This window comes from Neolamprologus brichardi, chromosome 23 (assembly GCF_056152115.1).
Source record: "Neolamprologus brichardi isolate AB-2024 chromosome 23, ASM5615211v1, whole genome shotgun sequence".
NCBI classification, from domain to species: Eukaryota; Metazoa; Chordata; class Actinopteri; order Cichliformes; family Cichlidae; genus Neolamprologus; species Neolamprologus brichardi.
The window spans coordinates 37,840,186-37,861,739 of NC_142125.1; the positions used below are offsets into that span (position 1 = coordinate 37,840,186).

General features: G+C 46.2%; 1 protein-coding gene across 2 annotated transcripts in view; it reads left to right on the plus strand.

The window, feature by feature from the left end:
- The window catches only part of nrp2a (neuropilin 2a), a 62,014-nt gene that overhangs the window by 27,362 nt on the left and 13,098 nt on the right, over positions 1–21,554 (plus strand). For both annotated transcript variants that reach the window (XM_087836828.1, XM_087836829.1), the window contains exons 5-13: positions 684–839; positions 1,384–1,553; positions 2,626–2,781; positions 9,057–9,201; positions 10,981–11,156; positions 12,299–12,478; positions 12,573–12,717; positions 19,285–19,365; positions 19,595–19,699. In XM_087836828.1, coding sequence (XP_087692954.1) covers positions 684–839; positions 1,384–1,553; positions 2,626–2,781; positions 9,057–9,201; positions 10,981–11,156; positions 12,299–12,478; positions 12,573–12,717; positions 19,285–19,365; positions 19,595–19,699 — 1,314 coding nt within the window. The remainder of the gene's footprint in view (positions 1–683; positions 840–1,383; positions 1,554–2,625; positions 2,782–9,056; positions 9,202–10,980; positions 11,157–12,298; positions 12,479–12,572; positions 12,718–19,284; positions 19,366–19,594; positions 19,700–21,554) is intronic.

Here is a 21,554-nt window from a genome sequence, read left to right on the forward strand (position 1 = left end):
AAGTGGATTTAAAATTCCAATTATAGCCTTGAATTTAGGAGCTTTGATAGCTGAAAACAATTTATACCATTCAAAGTTGAGAATTAGGAGCAAATTAAAGTGTAACCCAGTTCCAGTGAGCCTGAGTTTCCTTGGGCGTGAAAGAGGGACGGGAGACGAGGCGGAAGGGTGAAGAATTTTTGTGTCTGGAGACCGTTGTAATCCTTAATGTTTGCGAGTGCGTGCGCGCATGTGTGTGTCTATGCGTGTGTGAGTGCTTGTCTGCAGCTGATCCCAGTGCAGCTTGCATTAAAGCAAGGGATTCCATTCCCTCTCCTGCTGGGTTCTGGCTGAGACACACACATGGCAGATGGAGGGATGGACAGGGGAGTTAGGGAGAGAGGAATGACTGGAGGAAGGGGAGATGGAGGAGAGGCATGCTGTGAGTCATTAGACAACACTTACCGAAGCAGCATGACCACTGGAAACCTGTCTTTGCAGTGCTGGATTTCCTTTTTTTATCTTATAGGAATTATCACATGTGCGTGCTTTTTCTGATTTTTCTTCCTTCCTTGAATGTAGCATCATACAGAAAAAGCAGTAAATGTTGAGTTTTTCAAAATAACAGCATGAATGTTTTTTTTTAAATCATTTCTTTGCAATATGACTGTATAAACATGAATTTCGTGTGTGTGTGTGTGCAGTGGCTCCTCTGATTGGCCGGTACTGCGGGACAAAGATCCCCCCGGAGATCCAATCGTCCTCCGGCCTGCTGTCCCTCTCCTTCCACACCGACATGGCCGTCGCCAAAGACGGCTTCTCCGCCCGCTACAACATGACACAAAAAGAAGTCTCCGACTGTGAGTGCACCATCGCTTTAATAGCGCACGCGTGTGTGCATTTGTGTGTACAGAGTGTAGGTTTGCTTACCTGCTTTTATTCCCAACTCGATTTTCTCTCTTTCACCGCTTTCGTCTCTGTCATCTCTGCTGACACTCGTCTTTCTCTCTTCATCTTTTTTCTTTTTCCTCCTCTCCTCTTACCCTCTCGATCTCTTCAGCCGTGCCTGCTTTAATGCTATTTCAATCTCGGAGCGCTCCCTCGCCCCTCTCTGCCTATTTTGCGCTCTCCTAAGAGAGCATGATTTCTCAGAAGCGGGCTCATACTATTTTCTTTTAGAATATAAATTAACTCAACCTCAATTTAGCTTCACTCACCTGTTGGGCTGCTTTCTGCCTCTCTCATTGTCCTTTCTCTTTGTGTCTGCCTGAGTTTAACTTCACGCCTCTTGTTTTTTCTCGAGCTCTGTGCCCCTCATGCCTTCTCTTTCATGTCTGCTAAACCGTTATATTCAGTTCTATTCAATGCAAACATAGCTGACGTTGCTCCCTCTTCTCCCGTCAGCATTTCACTGCAGCATGGCGCTGGGCATGGAGTCGGGGAAGATCAGCGACGACCAAATCACGGCCTCGACGTCCTTTTACGACAATCGCTGGCTGCCGCGCCAAGCTCGCCTCAACAACGATGACAACGCTTGGACGCCGGCAGAGGACAGCAACAAGGAATACATACAGGTATCACTCCGCGAGGTCCCCCCCCCTCTCCCGTATAACACGCCATCTTTCCTTGGAGTTGGTTCAACTAGGCCTACACTGTCGAGATCAGTCGATGTCAGCGGCAGCTCGCAGCAGCTGACGGATCAGCTGGTACCCTTTCATGCATTCAGTCGGCAAATGTCAACTATTTAAGTCGCTTTAGCCCACCTGCAGTTGTTTCGTACCCCAGGAAGAAGTCGTGCTGCTTCTTTCTTTGCCTTAGGCTTTTCATGAATGTACATGGAAGGGGCAGAGAGGTTCCAGAACAGAGCCGTGCCACCAAATATAAATAACCGTGCATTTGAGCTGTCTCGAGGGCCCGGGTGTTTAAGAAACTTTTAAATGCAGTTGGTTTGCTCTGGTAGAAATCTGAAGGCGAATATTCGATTTAAGGCACAAAGTCTACAGCGGGTCGACACTGATATCTGAATCAGCGACGCGTTAACTCGCTGGTGACAGTAAATTTGTCTCGTTGATACTTGCGGAAGAAGGCTCGGCGAAGAAGGCTCTCACGTACGGTGGGGGACACACAGAGGTGCTCACACATAAAGGGAATGGAGGAACTGTGAACCGATGATAAGGAAGTGCTTCCACACTCTCAATCTTCCCTGTCTCGAACGCGTGCATAGGCAGAGCGCGGAGGAGAGCGGCAAGAAGGCCGTGATTGATGAAGGTGCTCTTCAGGAATGCATCCGAACACTGTGCCATTGATCTTTGCCTCCAACCATTCCTCCCCTTACACACATCACAATGTACAGACACACACACTCATGGATACCACCTAGGCTTCTTCAGTAGAAGGCCACAATCTGCTGCTGCTGCTGTGTGAGCGATAGACTTGCAGCTGCTCGGCTAGTTGCATCAGCCCGGAGCGCATCAGTCCTGCAGTCTACGGAGCTTTCTCTGCCGCTATTCTCTAATCATTTTAACCTCTTAAGCCCCAAGCCTACCTGATCTCCTGCTTTTTGCCCCCGTATCAGGGGGCGTTGGGGCTTAAGAGGTTATTCAGTTCATGAAAACAATTTTTATACATTTTCCCCCCTTTTTCCAGGTGGATCTTCATTTCCTCAAGGTTTTGACCGGTATTGCCACACAGGGTGCCATATCCAAGGAAACGCAGAAGTCCTACTACGTCACAACCTTCAAGCTGGAGGTCAGCACCAACGGAGAGGACTGGATGGTGTACCGCCATGGCAAGAACCACAAGGTAGAGCATTAAACGTGTTTATAAGTAAAAACGAGGCCTGAAATGGTCCAACGGGCAAGCTCGCTTTAAAGTGAAGCCGAGCATCCACGCTGAACGCCGCATTTACACCTCCGAGATGTTGTTGTGTTCGCTCGAGAGCCATATCAGCGGACGCTAAATTCCTGAAGGAGTCTTTCCCCTTCTAAGACTGTTTATGAACCCGAGTCATGACCTCAGTCATGAGTTGGAGAGAAAGGGAACGGGAGGGAGGAAGAGATAGAGAGAGGAGGGGAACCTGACAAACAAGAACAATGGAGTCCTCTGTGTGCCCTTATCTGGGACTGCTATTTATCATCTTTCTCAGCCTAACTCACACACACACACACGTATAAACACACACCTGGGGGTTGTGAAACCCTCTGGAGACCCGCCAGGTGTGGACTGAGCAAATTTGCGCCTTGAGAGATTCGCAGCATTACTCTCCGAAATCGCTCCCATTTAGTGTTTCGATGGAGCCTCGTTAAATCTGCGTTTGATTGCCTGCTCGTTGTTACTTATATACACACAATGGCAGGTTGTTGCCATGCCGTGACCCACAGACAGCCGGTTTCCAGGGCATTTAAACCTTGTCCCTCACATCTGGTTTAAGGTCACTGTGGATTTCAAACAAAAAAATAGAGAGTGGGTGTGTGTAAAGAGGGGTTAATCCACACTACCCGCACAGACTGGGATTCGCTACCCCCCCTCCTCCTTCTGTGTGTGCCAGTGATTGGTTTGGGTGGGGCCAGTGGGGGGTATTTGATGTAGAGATTATTAAACAAAATGTGGATTTGACTCAAAAGTCAACATCTGTGCAATTTATTAGAACCCCCGGAAAAACACACACACACACACACACACACACAATTGAGAGGACCCCCTCCCTTTCTTTAAATAACCTCTGGCTGATCTCCCTGTCTGGAGATGTGTGCGTGTGAGCGCATACGTATATGATGTGTGCCTGTCTGCGGCGTGTAATCTGAGTCCGGTAATCCGTCTGAGCAAAAACTGCTCGGACACTTTGAGACACGGATTCAGACAGATGCTTCGGCATGCATTTTGCATTCGGGAGAGAGGTATTAGTGGCGCTACGCTGCTTTGAAAACAGCGTTTTGTTAGCTTTTAGAAAACCGTAAAGGCGGTAGGAGGATTGAAGATCTGTGAAAGATAGAACAAAATCTGAAAAATGTACGTTTTCTAAAGAAAATGGTGAAAACCCGACAAACAAAAGTCTGAGGAAGCAAAGTCAGGGAATAATGCCTGCTGTTTCTTCTAATTGGACACTACTTAATCTACATAAAATGCAGAATTGATTAAGCATACCATCTGCTTCTGATGATAAAGAAATACGACAGCTACAGCATTTACTGCATGCATGATAGGGCTCTAAATTCAAACTCTACAAGGATTTATTGCACACTCTCCCTCCTCTTATGTATAATAAAGAGGCATCTCAGATTGCGTTACATAAAACCTGCTCTTTGTGTATTTGCCGACCACAGAGAAAGCCGTCTAGGAGAGTTTGCAGCCACGGTTTTTACCTCGGACTTCGTGATGGTGAAGCCAAAGAATTCGCTTTACTCTTCGTGACCCTCGTCAGACAGGTTCCCTTCTGGTCTCCAAAGGCTGCAGTTGAATCTTTCCGTGACTGCTAATCCACCGCTGGTGTTTTACAAACTCCCGGTTAGCCTGTCCTAAGCCCCCCAAAGAGCTCTTAAGTGGTTGAAGCTCAGTTCTCGTCAGGGGTCCTGTAATGACTGGGATTTGGTTCTTCTAATTGTCATTTAGCAGTGAGCTTGAAGCTCGTGCAGCTTTGGACAGGAGTGTGTAGACGTGTCATTAGTGTGTGTGTGTGTGTGTAAGGTTGAGGCACGAGTGTGCCTGTGCATCACGTATGAATCACCCGTGAAAGAAAGGGCCAGCTTGGTGGTTCTTACCTCCCCGTGTTTGTTAGAAGACAGCTCTCTGACACGATGCGTCACTTTTTTGATGTGTTAACAAAAGCTGAAGGGCTGAATGCTCCTAAGAAGAAAAAGGAAAGTAATGTGTGAAATTAGAGTGATGAAGAAAGATGTAAAACACACCAGCGCTGCACATTAATCACCTCAATCACACCACCAGGTGTGGGCGTTTCTGTCATTTTTTATTATTTTTTCCCCCAAATTTTCTGCATGCCATCACATTTTCAATTCGACACCCATGTGACTTGTTAATTCGAAGTCACATTTCTCACATATGCGCCTCATTACTTGATGAGACGCGAAGACACTCAGGAACTGCATATTTCGCACACTTACACGTAGACGCGAGCTTCGCAGCGATTTTTTCCTTCTGTTTTGTTTTGTTTAAATAGACGCGCACGCTCCCGCGCCCAAACTAATTAACATTTAAAACACACGCTGTCACCTGTCTGTGAAGAAAATCCCAGGCGTCCCAGCGCTAAGCAAGCTTTGTGCTGCTGAAAGCCACTGCATGTGCTAAATCAGTCTAACACTGACACACACATAGTAACATGGAGGAGAGGGGGGAAAGTCAGCCTTCAGCTTTTCTTCCTGCACCTCCATCACACTGTAGAGTAGAATAGAATAGAATAGCCTTTTATTACCTTTGTAGCTCTCAGGCTAGAGGTGAACGTATCGATCGATCAGGTGGTATCGCTAATACTGGCCCTGTATTCACTTGGTGTGCGATCGATGCCCACATTTGTAGTATCCCACAGCACTAGCTCAGGCACAAACACACAGGCTTTGTTTTCCGCTTATTCTACATGCTGATGCGTATTAAAAACAGCGTGTGCGTGCGCCGACACACAGCGAGACACAATCGGTTACATCGGCACCAAGCAGGAGGCTTTGACCAGAGGTGGTGTTAGGGTCACGACGTCAACCTTTGCACGCGCGCACACACTCGCCTCAGCCTCTCTGAGAGCTAGTTGTAGAGAGCGGCCAGCTGGAACCAGTTTCTACTGTCAACATCTTCATAGTGAGAAACGGGGGAAGAGAGCCAGGGGGGATGAAAAGTGTAATGGACGGAGAAAGAGGCTGGGATCAGGAGAACAACATGGGAGTGAAGAAAGAAAAAAAAATGGCTGGAAAACAAATAATGAGTTGTGCAGAGAGCTTGCCACATCTCCCCCTGGTGCCATCATGTTGCAGAAAAACACTGACGGAGGAAGGAGATGTGTGCCAAAACAGCGCAGAATGGATGGTAAATGAATCAAGCTATGATGTGTACATCCATCCGCACCTCACTTTCCAGGAACAAGCGCTCTAACCAGCGAACCTTTGCCTCCTTTAAGATTGCACATTACATTTCAGTACTCTGTTTGCTTAGAAATGTCAGGAGGATGTTTACTATAATACAAACACACCCATTGCGGTGACCTGGTTCTCTGCAAAAGTCATCAATAGTTAAACACCCGTGGTGCCTGGGCTCTGCCGATGTCCGCGAAAAAGAGGCCTGACCGTCACATGTTGCTATGCGAGCGCGTAATGGGGTCTTCGTTATATTTTAATGACTCTCGGCTCACTTGGAGACACAACATGACAGCATGAATTATTCAGCCCACCTCGAAAGCACGCTCACGTGAGGGGAGGGACCCGTATAGACACACATTAAAAAATAAAACCACAAAATTCCAGTTGTCAGGCAGATTGGAGGTGGCCCAGACACCAGCCACACTGACCGCCCTTCCTGGTGCTACAACTTTTATTTCAAGTTAGCGAAAAAGTAACCAGGTCACCAACGAGTTAGTCAATGAACAACCATCTGCTTCCCATGGCCGTTGACCTTTAACCTTAGAAGTAATGGATGAGGAGTGGGAGACCTCTCAGGTATCCTGACAATAGAGTGGAGGAAGTCGTGAGAACCGAGGACACTAAAGACCAAACCGGCAACTCTTCCCTGCCCTTGTCTTTCTTCTAAGTTTGCTCTCTCTCCACTCACATCCATAATAATTTGATTTTTAAAAGGGAAAAAAAAAAGAGCCTCTGGAGATGATTCGTACTGAGAAAATTATTCTTTTTGTGTCAGTAGTGTTGGCCACATTCCCAGGTTTTATCCAAAGATGAGTAGGAAAGAAAAGCAGCTGGCAGTGTTGCAGCGCATTGACTGATGGCCTTTTAGCAACGTTGGGCATTTTGAAACATTTCTGGGAAGCTGAAGCCCACAGATATTTTACAGTCATTCCTCAGTCGACCCACTTCTATTGACCGAAACGCACTGCTGTTTTATTTACGTGGCATTTATTAAAGTAAACTTTGTGCCAAAGTTGGAACTTTACACAAAAAATAGCGTTCGTTAGGTTTTTTTTGTGTTTTTTTTGCTTGTTTTTGCATTGCCAGCTTCTTCCCAAATGAGGAAATTCCACTGAATTTTCTCATTTTGGCTTATTATGTGATAAATGCTTTGATGGAGTATTTCCTGTTACAGTCAATCTGCTCGTTGTTCTTTTCCTCCCTGCTCGTCGCCACTCCCTTCATATTCCTAAGTTATGTCCTCTGCCCTCCATTCAACCTTTTTCTGTCTGCCGCTCCCTTCTCCCGCACACCCTCGCTTTTTCTGTCATTAACCATCCTTCTGGGGACGCGCTTCCTTTCCCCCGCAGTCATTTTCGGTTTTACTGCCTCACCTGCTGCTCTTTGTCTCACATACTCGGCATCTGGGAGTGGGAATGATGGGGCGGTTGTATTGCAACTCCTGCCCTCCATCGTGGACGCGCCTTTGTGCGAACGTGCACTGGTGTTTACATAACCCCCATAACCACATCCCCTGTTTTGCCTCTTAGGTAAACATAACAGCTGTCTATCCTCGATCCAGCAGCAGATAGAGCAGCGATAGGCCCGCTTATCTGTTCAAACACTCACAGAGCTTTGTATTATCAGTGTGAGCTCCACTTGATTTAATCAGGCCATGCCCAAAATCAAATAAAATCCCCCGAGAAGGATTTTAGAAATGATATCACTCGTATTCCCATCGGTTATGGAATTTCTGGAATATCATTTTTTAGAGTTAGGGGACTTTTGTAAATGGGTCAAACAGAAAGCAGACTTTAATGATTTAAAAAATATATCAAAAAATCTAATTTTTAAGGCTGTGGTAGAGTGCTGAGGTTTGATCTCAATTAGAGTAAAAGAAAACTCATGTAGGGACCTTTTTTTTAGGCATGATGCCTTTTAATCTTTAATTCAGCCGCTTGTAGCAGTTGTCTTCCCCTCTCTCCATTGTGTGCAGTAGCTGTGATGCGGCGCTCCTATCAGCTGGCACGGTGAACCACAAACAGAGAGTGAGTGACACTTAACAGTCACTCAGTTAAAAGATGCTCACCCTGCTTATCTGGATGCGTGGGATGTGACCGTGTTTGTGTGGGCTCCTGTGGTTTCCTGCGTCTGGGTGTGCGGTTACAGTGAGTCGCCGCCAACGAGAGGAAGAAAGGCATACGGGAGGTGTGAGGAGACATCAACAGCGCGGTCTGGACGAGGAGATTTATGTAGAAAATGGAGGTTTTTGAGATGAAGGGGTTCAGAGCGATGTGGGCTCGAGAGTGGAGGGAAGAGGATGCGGGGAAGGAAAGAGGAGGAAGTCGCAATTGAGTGTTCCCATCCGATTCTCTCGAGCATCACAGGCGATTGCACGCTTTTCTGCCCACAACAGGAAGTAACTTGACCACCGCGGTTACATTTGCCCTCTGACCCCTCCCCCCTCGCTGCCCCACCCCGCTGCCTTACGGGAGGAAAGGAGCGGTTCAGGGAGAAGTGAATGTTGATGCTGTGGAAGCGTCAGGAAGTGAATCTCGCTCGCATCCTGCCCACCTGGACAGACTTCCTGCCTCCGGCGGCTAATCATGTTCTGTCGTGTCAGGTCAACTCTCCCACAGCTTCCTATGACCACCAGTGCAGAGGTGTGTGGAAGTCGATAGATGTCGATAGGGTGTGTGTGTGTGTGTGTGTTTGAGGAAACCTCATCCTTCGATGGGCTTTCCCAGCCTCCCGGTGCTGAACCTTCGACCCTAAAACACATCGACAGCTGGGCTGGTGACACTGGATCCGTGTTTGGGTTGTCTCTGCTTTGTCCGGCCTGCCACTGTGTGTGTGTGTGAAGCCGAGCGAAACTGTGCACTGTGGGTGGGTGTTCAAACAAGAGTGTGTGTGTGTCTAACTGCGAAAGAGAAATAAGACAGCACAGCTAAGTCACAGCACATCTCCTCCTGATGGTAACCAACCTTTTTTGCTTGTCTTCTGTTTGCCTTTGCTGTCCAGGTTTTCCACGCTAACACAGATCCGGCCGAAGTGGTTCTCAACCGCGTCCCGCAGCCGGTCTTGGCCCGGTTCGTTCGGATCCGACCACAGACCTGGAAGAATGGCATCGCCCTTCGTTTCGAGATCTACGGATGCCAGATTACAGGTGCGTTCGTGGGCGTGTGGGCGTGTCACGAAGCAGTCAAGTTGCCAGAATCATCCCGCTTTGCATTCATCATGGCTTGAACAGAACTTTGTGTCGCTTCCTGTGACTCGTGGGTTTAAATCAGTAATCATGCACCAGCTCTATCCTCTCGGTTCAACCAACACAAAGCACTGTTTTAAAATCTAACTTGTTCTAAAAAAAGAAAAGAAAGAAAAACCCATCAGCTTTAACGACATTTAACTTCCTAAACCTTAAAGGGCCGGATCAAACACACACACGCATTCAGACATAAATGTGTATTTATACTTCCTCCCACAATCCCTCTTGCTGTGTTTTAAACATGGCAACCCTCGGGCTAATTAAAGGAAGCTTCTGCTTCTATTCTTTCTTCCAGAGGCACCACCAGTGTCATTTTCTTCTTTCAGTGCTCTCCCACTTCTTCTTCCCCTCTGCTCGCTTTTCTGTCTCTGACTCCCTCAACGCTGCCACCCCCCCACCACCACCACATCCCATTTTTCCTCTCATGGTTTTGGAGACTTTTTTTTTTTGATGTGCCGTCTTTGCTCTGTGAGCTCCTCTAGATTGAGAAACGAGTACCGATCAATCATTCATGGCTCCCCGTTCACTCTTACATCAGAAACTGTGATTCGCCTCAGCCTCAACAGCTGCTATTGGAATAACTATTAGCTCATACAGTACAGGTGCTTCAGCACACAGGCGCTTTCTAAATATAGCTCGTGACCTCAAAAAAAAAAGCAGGCACGCCTCTTGGAATATACACAGACCCTTCCCACACGTACGCACAGTCACACGCTTTTTATTCATTATTTACATCTCCTGCATTTGCGGTGACATAACAGCATGAAACTTTGATCTGTGTTCTCTTAAACCGTCAGCACTACTAACATCTCCCCACATCTCTTCCCCTCCGTCTCTCTCTCGACGCCCTCCGCGCTCATCCAGCGCCGCTCGTCTCGCCGCCTACCTCCGTCCTTCCCCTTCTCCCACTGTTTGTCTCTGCAGGCGACTCATCTCTGCGTTTCTCTCTCCTTTTCCCAGCCTCCCCAAGCCGTCATCTCCCGCTCCAAGTCTCCTTCTCTGCTTTTATTTTCACCCCCGTCACCGCTCTTTCTTTCCACTCTCTACTTCTCTGTCTCCCCGCTCCTTGTATCATACCTTATTTTTATCCCCTTAATCCTCATTTCTCACTCACACATACTCCCTCAGCAAGTTATTTTCACTTCTACTCACCCATCCGTATCTGAATGAGTTTCATTTCCGAGCGCTTTGACGTGTACATAAAACTTTCTCTCAGTCGGCGAATGTACATAAAATGTGTGCCGCATGATGAGCAGACGAGCTATTGTACAGAATATAAAGAAACAATGCACCGAACAGCATTATGTGGCGCTCGGGGTATTTTTTGTTAGATGTGAGATGTGAGAAGCGTGCATGCAAAGCAGACAAGTGTGCCCATTCAGCAGCAGACTTAACATATGCTTTTATCTCACTAATGGCAGCCTAATTGCATATTGAACATGAAGCCGTAGCGCTTTGTTACACATCTTTTTTTCTCTTCCCTCCATTCTCTTGTCTCTCACCTCATCTTCTCCTGTTTGTTCCAGTCTAAACTCTTAATGCTCAGTGGCCAGCAGTGTGATCCTGCGGCGAAGCCTAACAGCTCCCCGGTGGGAAAATGTGTACCAGCACAGCGTTAGGTGGTCTCTTCTTCCAAGGAAACTAAAGAAGTCTCTAACCCTCTCTGCCTTTCCCCCCCAGATGCTCCGTGTTCAGACCTGCAGGGGCTGATGTCCGGCCTGCTCCCCGATGCACAGATCTCAACCTCATCCAGCAGGGACGTGGTGTGGAATCCCGGGAGCACCCGTCTCGTTGCCAGCCGCTCCGGCTGGTTCCCTGCTCCCGCGCAGCCGCTGGCTGGAGAGGAGTGGCTGCAGGTAGACTTTGCATTTATTGTGCATTACTTTAAAGCAGGGGTGTCAAACTCAAATACACAGTGGGCCAAAATTCAAAACTGGAACAAGGTCGCGGGCTAACATTAATATTTATTGAAAAAAAAATCTTCCTCCAGATTTAAGAATGAATCTCTTCTTATGGACTTAAACAAGTTTTGCTGAAAAACTGAATATGGAACAAGCAAAGCTTAATACTAAACAATATATATATTAGCTGTATAATACCAGTAGGCCAGCTCTAATAATAATTTGGTATGGCTTCGTGGGCCAAATGTAATTAGGCTGCAGGCCAAATTTGGCCCGCGGGCCAGAGTTTGACACCTATGCTTTAAAGCAATGATGTTAGCATACACCTTTACCTTCTAGTTAAGTTAAAATGCAGTCACAGAGCACAGCTGCCATAAAAACATAAGCATTGTTCTTATGCATGAGTTCCCCCCCCAAAAAAATGGCTGCCAGTTTCTTCCTGTTAAAAGGGAGTTTTTCCTTTCCACTGTTGCCAAGTGCTTTCTCATAGTGTGATTGTTGGGTTTTCTTTCTATAACTGTCTTTATCGCACGATACAAAACACATTAAGGTGTCTGTTGTTGTGATTTGGTGCTATAGGAATAATAATAATAATAATAATAATGGATTGCATTTATATAGCGCTTTTCGAGACCCTCAAAGCGCTTAACAATACCACTATTCATTCACTCTCACATTCATACACTGGTGGAGGCTACAGTTGTAGCCACAGCTGCCCTGGGGCAGACCGACAGAAGCAAGGCTGCCATATCGCGCCATTGGCCCTTCTGGCCATCACCAGTAGGCGGTAGGTGAAGTGTCTTGCCCAAGGACGCAACGACCGAGAGTGTCCGAGCTGGGGCTCGAACCGGCAACCTTCGGATTACAAGACGAACACCTAACTCTTGAGCCACGATTGCCCCATAACTTCAGCTTAACCAAAAATTAAAAACATAAGAAAAAGAGGCACATAGAGTAGAAAGTCACAGATAAGAGAACAAAATTAAAAGGTACAAAGAGACATACATCTGAAATACGGAGAAAGCAAACACAAGCTGAAAAAACACAAGAATAAAACTGAACTGAATTGAATTAAATTATAAATCTAAACTCTACAGGTGGACCTGGGTTTAGCCAAGACAGTGCGCGGAGTCATCACCCAGGGAGCGAGGGGAGGAGACGCAGGAAGTGGAGCGGCCACAGATAACCGGGCATTTGTCAGGAAGTACAAAGTGGCACACAGCCTGAATGGGAAGGATTGGAATTTCATCATGGACAGCAAGACTAGCTTACCAAAGGTGGGTCAGGGGAGGCGGGCAGATGAAGAGCGGTGCTCTTGTGTGTGTTTTTTACCAGTTCAGTAACCACTGCAGTGTTGGTTTTTTTGTGCAGATCTTTGAGGGGAACACACACTATGACACCCCAGAGCTCCGGCATTTCGAGGAGACAGTGGCCCAGTATATCCGACTCTATCCAGAGCGGTGGTCTCCAGCAGGCATTGGGATGAGAGTGGAGATTCTGGGCTGTGACCTTCCAGGTAGGACGCTCGGCCGTGATCTGTTTGACACAGGATCATTTTATATACATATATGATAATTTGCTGCCTACAGTATTCCAGGCTGAATTATTTGCCCTGCGCTGTAATGAACTCTAACCAGAAGTGAATGGACCTTGAGGAAGGTGGCTCACTGGAAAAGCGAGCCTCACATTAGATATGCATGAGAGTCATTAGAGGATGCCAGAGGTGAAAAGAGACACCCCGTGTGAGCTGAGAAAGGGAAACTGATAGCACCCTTGAAAAGTAATTATTTCTGATTTATTTCTGATATTATTACACCGGGCTTTGTGTTAGGTTGTCTTTAAGTATCCACAAGCGGCAGGCAGTGGACAGAGCTTGGTTTAAATGAATGCATCCCCAGAGAGAGAGAGAGTATTTATCAGTTCGCTCTCCAGCAGGGTCTGTTATCCAGATGTGAAAGTGCTGTCGGATCATACGCGCTATCACCAGCACTCGCGCACATATGGACCTTCACTGTTTACCACTCCCTCTGTGCCTGAAAAGGACGACTGGGCAGTATAGCTCAACATTTACAACAGCGCTTAAACACGAGTACATATGCATGTTTTGACACACGTTTACCCCACGCGCCACAGGAAACGAGCAAAGCGTTCATGCATGTTCTCTAGACACGTACTTTATTACACAAGCATGTCAAGCTACGCTTTCATTAGGACGATTTATGTGCGTTTGTGCGCTCCCACAAGCCCTGATGAAGAGCACAGTTTGCGATTGTCATTATCGCCTCTACTGCACGTCCAGAGAGCTAACAAAGTAACCACAGAGTCTACAATATAAATGTAAATGTGCACAGGTCTGTTTGCATGTGCCTCGTTGTGCGAAGATGCAGCACCCATATTTTCAATCCATCATTATGTACAGTTAAAAAAAAATTAACAGAGGGAAGTCCCATGAAGTTTATGATTGCTCCTTAAGGCTTGCTGCTCTAAACACCTGGTCCCTGGTCATTTTATCCTCCCCTGGAGCTCCTCCAGAGCACAGGAAACAATGTGTTTTACATTAGCTGCTGCCTGATGATTGACATGTGGAAAGCAGAGTACAGAAACCAATGAACACTAAACACCAACTTAAAAAATGGGAACAAAATGAAAAAGTATTTTAGGCTTTACCGCTTGACAGAGTTGACTTTCTGCAGATGGAGCGGAGAGTTCGGGGGAAACGTGACACACAGTACTATTGTTAAGGGTCACACATTGTTCACAGACCACCAAAACTCAGCAGGGACGACGGACTACCGCTGACATCCCGTAAATCATTCGCTTTTCTGTCCCCTCTGATTTTTCAGTGGTTCTCTCCAGTCTTCAGCGATGTTCTCGGTTTACTTTTGACCTTATTGTGATTTAAAGTAAGAGGATGAAATTTATCCCCAAATCATCCCCAGCGCACTAAAGCACAATAAGAGCTCTCTCTCCTTATTCCTCCACATGGTTGCAGTTGTTTCGTTCCCACCCCGAGGCCCAGTGCGTGGGTCTTAAAATGTTTTTGTTCTTTTTTTTCTTTCTTCGTTTCCATGCCTCCTCTCTTTTCGTCTCCTCCCCTCTGTTACTCATCACTCGCACCTTTTTTCCACGCTCGCCGTTGTTGGTCCTGACTCCTTCAGATTCCTGCTCCTCCCCCCCCCACTGTTGCCACACAACTGACTTAACTGAAAAGTAGCGTTCGCGCATGCTCACGCACACACACCTCAAGCTGTCTGTCCTCCCTACAGTAGAGCTAGCTTTCAAATGATGATCGCTCTGAACCATTTTTCTCAGTTCGGTCCTATATCATTCCGCCTTTGGAGTAAGCGCATTATCCCAGTGTTTTCACAGCATCCCAGCCTCTGGAATTTTGGCTTCTTTGTTGTTTGTGCTCTTGCATTATTCATGTCATAAGGGAACCCGCCTCCCGTTTGGGGGAGAAAAAAGCAATAACCCTTAACTTAAATGATTAAGTTTTTAAGGTGAAGGCTTGATTTAGCATTAGAGTCCCGCAAGTAGCGATTAGGGCAACTCTCCAGGAAATTAATGCAATCTTTGAAGTGATGGTGCGTCTGTGTGTGTGAGGATGAACCCTGATCTGAGCACTTAACCCCACCCGGCAAAATATTAAATAATGGCTACTTGTCTACCCCATTGTGTTCTTTTGGGGTGTATGTATATCTGCGTGCATGCATCCATCACTCTGTGTGTGTTTGAGTGTATGTGTGTGTGTGCGCGCGTGTGTGTGCACTCAGTACTGCCAGGGAAAGATTTACAGAAAAGCTTTCTACATAATTGAAGATTTTTTTTCCTCTTCTCTGACATATTGCTGAGTCAGACTCTTTGGAAGTGAGCAATGTCTTTTTTTACAGGGTGGGTTGGCCCTCACGACCGTGTGTGTGTGTGTGTGTGTTTGGCGACTGCGTGTGCACTGAAAAGCAAGCCCGCAGAAGAATTTGTCTGTGAGCATGTGCATTCGCATACGTGAGCGTGCATCTCGATTATCTATGTCAGCACTGCCCCACCCCCTTCCAGCCGCCTAGGGCCCCCGGTTCTAAGTGTTGGTATCTCATCCCGTGCATGATGATGACTTGCATCATCACCTGCAGCAGCAGACACATTATGTAAGACAACACTCTGCTGCAGAGGGACTGTTCCTGCATTTCAAGGCTCCCTCTCTGCTGTGCAACAAACCCGCGTGCTGCAGCTCTCGCGACACCGTCCTCGCACGCATCAAGGACAGGACTCGGGGCATGGTAGGCAGGTCACATACGTTAACACACATTACCTCCCCCTCGCCTCGCACAAACATACACACCCTGCAAACAGCGCGCAAGTCAGTGCCATTCCCATCGCCCCCCAAACACTCCTGTCACACCCTGGAAAGGTCAGCACATTTACACTGTGACAAGGCCTGACCTTTGAAAGCATAGAGTACTCAGGAGCTGGGCAGAATCTTAATGGACTCGACTGCGCGGTCTCTGCTTGTGTGTGTGTTTAACTGCGGCGCGCGCTCAGGTAATGTGTAGATGGTTTATTTTAACGCCCGCTCCTGAGACTTAACTAGAGGACCCAAAAGGTCAGAATGGAATAAAAAGGCAAACACACACACACATACAAAAAGCAAAAGACGGCGAGAAGAGCGAACACAAGAGGAGGAATAAAGAGGAGACGCTGAACAAGACGTGGTGGCCCATTTGAAAGTGGGATGGGTGGAAGAGAGGTAGGAGGGTAGAGTTGCTTTCCATGCTTTTGCTTCCCAGTGGACCGGCAGCGATAAGAGTCTCATTAGCTAGTTAATAGCTGGCATAAAGGACGTGACATTAACGCTGGGTTAATGTCAGAAGCAGTCGCCAGCTGTGGCCAGCCTTTTCATCTCTGCCATTTCTCCAGCTGTGGCGCCGTTGCGCTCGTTTCCGCGGGAAGTTCTTTTAAGCAGATCAATTGCGTATCACAGTGTGTTTGTTGCCCTCATTGCTTTTTTCGCAGCCTTTAAATGATAATGGTAGCCTCACAGAAGGAGGAACCTTAACAGCAGGAGGCCTCTAGTACTGCCACTAACAGGCGTTAGACATGCTTAATCCATGTCACGCTTTTTCTTTCTTAGATACTCGTGTGTCTGTTCAACCTCCCGTCTCACACACGATCATCAAGCATCGAGTTGTTTAGATGGACTAAATAAGAAAAAGGCAGAGGAAAATTAAATATAATGGGTTTGAGAGTGCACTTAGGCTTTTTTTTAGGAGTCACCGTCTCAAATGTCTGCAATATGTTTGAATCTGTTTGAAGAAAAGAGACAAACAGAAAGAAAAACAAGTTGGCTGACTAAATTTAAATGTGGGAAAACACCTGCATTTTTTATTTTTTTATTATACATCTGGATCTTTGGCTGACCCAACCTCCTGCGTAAATTCCCACAGCTCACCAGGGTCAGCCCATCTGCTCTTAATAACTACGCTTTTATTTTTTCTTCCTACCACTTCACATTCTAGCTGCAGCCTGCTCAACATGTGTGTGTGTTTGTGCATTTGACGTCTTTTAGTGAGCGAACTGCTGGATTATTTATGCCTCTGTGTATTGTTTGTCTTTCTTTTTGATATATGCGAGATTTAGTTGACGTTAATGGAGGACCGAAAATCATACATTTCACTTTGTGTTTGTTCTCCCTCCTTCCAAGCGCGCATGAGTTATGGAGTGAAGAAGGCCCTCAGATGCACACAGACAAACACGCACAACAGTTCACACAGACAGCAGAGTGGGTGATGGAGTGTGTGTGTCTGTGTGTGCGCGCTTTTAGACCCTTCTTGACAGCGAGAGAGTGGTCCCAGAGTGCGATCATCCCATCCGAGGTCAAGGGGAGTTTGTTAGACAGTGCCATCCATCAGCCTTAGCGCCAGCCTGTTTTGTGTGTGCGTATTAACATGTGGACATGTGTACCTGTTCATTTGTGCGTCTGCATATCCGAGCCAGTATGTATGGTAGACAGATTCTGACGCCTGAGTTCCCAAACACAACATGACAAGGGCTCTCTTGGGTTTTCTGTGCCTTCCTCTGACAGGAGACATGAAGTATTACAGTGAGGTGGTTTCAGTACCACGTGCGTCAGTTCAGCCACGTACGATTCGTAGGCACGTTCTTTATGTGCTGAGTTATGATAAAATAACGATAAGGTCATTAACTCAAGCCGCAGCGTTACTGCATTGTCCTGTTAAAGGTGCATGCTAACGGAGACCTTAGCTGTTTTAGCGTAACAAAAATCAACATTCATAAAACAATAAGTCAAATTTTCCTGCTTCATCTGAGTGACTCTTTTTTGTTTGCTTGGATCAAACAAACTTGTTCTTTTGTGTTTCTAATGAGCCAAGTTCACAGTTTCTGTTCTTTGTGCTAATAACTGTCGCTAGCTTACTTTGCTATCGCCCATTTTTGAAGCCTTTGAGCAATTTTTTCATCACCCTAGCTACGAAACACACTAAATTAAAAAAAAAAAACTTACTTACTTTCTTAGTTACTGCGACGACCCAAACTACGTCTTCTTATCCCGCTTTCTTGTTGTCTGCTCTTCTGTGCTGTTTTCTAGACTTTTTATAGCAGCTTATATCAAGAACTCGATCGCTAATCAGCAGCCGCTCGGCTGCACTGGCAAGACTCTAAAATTTGCGCTGACGGTAAAAAGCATAATGAACACCCACAAACTAAATAAACATAATATAGGCACGAGTAATGTCAACAAACATGCGCACATTGATTGCAGATTGAACTGTGAATTGTGACATTTGAATAAAATATTTGTATAAACCACATAGGTGCCGGCACTTTCAGGCTACGTCCACAAGTACACGGGTATTTTTGAAAACTGAGATTTTCCGTTTTCGTATTTTTTTTAAAAATCCCGTCCACACGTAAAAGCCAAAAACGAAGGAAAATGCCTCTAGGAACATGCCAAAGCAGCAGGTGGTGCTATATTCCTATCCGTGTAGAAATGTTGGCCAATCAGAAGTCAGCCTGGGTGGGAAAGAGTAAACAAAGATGGCGCATAGAAGCAGAACTGAGTTCTTATGTGTGGAGGGACAGTAACTGTGTGTATATATGTAAGCATTTAAACACTGCAGAGAAATTAACAGTAATGGTATTTTGTGTAAGTCCGCCATTGTAGAAATTCATTTCACCGAAACAATAACGTGGCGCACAGTGTGACGTCAAAAAATGCGCACACCTTTGACGCTGCGTTTTCTCAGTTTTTCTCGTCCACACGTAAATGCAAAAATGGAGTTTTCAAAAATATCCACCCTGGCAGGAGTTTTTAAAAATCTCCGTTTTCAGTGACCAAAAACACCGTTTACGTGTGGACGGAAGGTGTAAACGCATAGAAAAATCAAAAATACGCCTCAGTGGCATGTTGATACAAAGTTTTATCAAGATTGTTCCGTTCGTCTAGGAGGAGATAGGAATCATACATACATATGCTACTATCATTATATATGATGATGTAAGGAGTGGTTCTGATAGCTACCCCCTAAAAGATGCTCTTCTTTATTGTGTATTTTACTCTTAAATAAGACCATGATTTGCAAAATGAGCATCATGTTCTAATGAAGACGATATAAAAGTAGTGACTGAGGGCAAAAACTCCTCTCTGTTGTATTAAATCAAGTGAGAAGAGTGGTCATTTTCCCATAGCCGTCTATATAATCTCACTCGTTTCTGACCCCCTGCTGAGTGTCAAGAAGACTCCATGACCTGAATGGCTTTCACTTTTTACACCTGGAGACTACCTTTATCTTTTGTATAGTCTATGATCTATAGAGGCACAATGGAGAGTTATTATTAAAGACTTCATTTCCGTCTTGTTGTTTTTTGCCTTTGTGAGTTTATCATTTCCTCTTTCCCGTTTGTATTTCCTGGCCCTCCCTAATGTGCAGCTCCCAAAGGACATATCGCCACATAAATAATGTCTTTAACAAACAGCAGTTCATTTTGCTGCCCTCTTTACAGTAATACATTGTCTGAAGTTGGCTTTAAGGGGCCACCTTTGACCCATGTTTCATTATGTTTGTTCCTGCAGAAACCTCAACCCCAGCAGGCACCACCACACCCACGCTGCCAGCTGACGTCGAAACCACCACGGTCCCTGTCACGACTACAGGTGAGACAGGTGTTTAACATGAAAGAGCCAAAGAAATGCTGGATTAATAGCGTCATTAGGAAGCTGTAATAAGAAAGATGAAAGGCCTGAGAAAGCGCTGCATGACATTATGTAGATCAGCTGCGAATGCTCCTGTATCTGAAATGACTTTGATTTCTCACGCCTATCTGCCCTTTGGCTCTCGCTCTTACGCTGCCTTTTTCTCCCTGGCTGCTCTCCACCTCTACAGCGGCCACCTCTCCCCCATCAGACGCCGTGTGTGAGTTCGACCACGGCCTGTGTGGGTGGATGCACGACCCCAACGCCCCGCTGCTCTGGTCCCTGCACAGCAACGGTGAGTCTCCTTAACAGAAATGTGAATATTTGGTCCGACTCCCTCAGTGTTTTTCCTCTGCACAGCATGCATTTAATAGATCTGAAGTTATGTCCGGATGGATTTACAGAACAGTGCAGTTAGCAGCTCAGGTTCACTACGGGAACCCCATTTTCTTTTCTTTTTTCCTTTTCTTTTACTGTGGGGTATCAGCTTTTATGTATGCAGCTGCAAGCAGACTTCTATTTGGGTGCAGAAATTGCACAAGCATGCCGTTTATTCCATCAACTTCCTCGGGTCTAGACAAGACTGCATTTTCTATAATTAAATGGAGTCATTCTCCTTCTGAATCTTCATTGAGTCCCCCCTTTTTCAATTTGATTAAAATAATTCCTTAAATTGAAACCAGTCTAATTTGTCAGCGACGCCGTGCGCCAGCCACGCCGCTCTTTCCGAGTGAATGAGAATGAAAATGAACTGAGGGAATCAGAGGGAAAGCAGCCTCCACGGAAAGCGCACACAGCCTCGCATGTGACATGCAGCGGCTCACCTCTGCGTGTCAGAATGAAGTCTCGGCAGGAAGGGGTTAAGACCGAACGGCTCCAATTAAGTTCAGAGCAGGAGATTCCAAAGACGAGCGGTTATCCCCAGCCGTCCTTTACTGCCCCGCAATTACCTCAGGCACGTCCCACATGATGCTGTGTAGACTTCCATTTACTTAGGCATTCCTTGAAGAAATAATTATTCATTTTCCTCTTACGCATACCCACAGATCAAAAGTCCAGCATTTGGCAGGTTGTTAAAAGGTACAGAAGAGGTTTCCTGCTGGGTTTCTTTCTTTTTTTGCACTATTTATAATTTTCCAGGGTAAGGGATCGTTATCCCAAGATTGTTTTAAAATTCATTGGTCTCGAGCAAGTCTCCATGAAAGATTTAGCATTTCTGCAGCTGGAGAAAATTAAACAAGAGGTCCAGTCTCCCTCCCCCTACACACACACACCCAACCTGCTTCAGTGATGTCACCTCGGTCATGTTCAGGAGGACAGCAGATCTCGTGGCAAAAATGAGGAAATGTTCTTGAAGCGTGACCTCTTCGGGTCATAAAAGATCTATGACGGGGGGGCTTCAAAGCGGCTTCTTTCATTAGACAGGCCGTGGTGGCTTTCATGCCTGAAGTATCATTTCCAGCCATTTTGACACGCCGCGCGAGCCTTTGATTTTCCCACGGGGGTCAAAGGTCACGATATCCCAGCCAGCCTGCAGGATCTTTATTTCGCCCCTATCAAATCACTGTTGTAATCCTCTACAGAATTCCCGCACCTCTCCCAGAAACCACAAACTCATCACCTCTTGACCTCACACCTGACACCAGCCATAGTAACAGTAATAACACACAATCCTAGAAATAGCCACCATCTACTCTAATACTAAATTAGACTTCCTCGTTTATCATGCTAGCACCAGTGTGATAAACTGGGCTTTGTAGACTGAATCATTGTTTTCCTCATGCCAGCAGCAGACCTCTGTGAAATAGATTAATAATGCTCTCCTTTTGCTGTGTCCGGCGTGGCAGCCTCGATTATGAGGCGTCTGCTGAACAAGAGGCACAACAATGGAGGGGGGGGGCAACAGACTCCACTTCAATGCGAGGCGATGAGAATGGTGCGCACATTGAAATAAGTCATAAAACGCCTCATGGAGACCTGATTGTACATCCTCTCCAGTTGTATACATATATATATATATATATTTCCTACAGTGACACATACACATTCATTCAAAGCTGCAGAGGGCCAAGGGACACACTGTCACACGCTGTCCTAGGTGTCACACACAGGCGACTGCGACACATGGCGGACAGAGGGGAGCTGTCAAC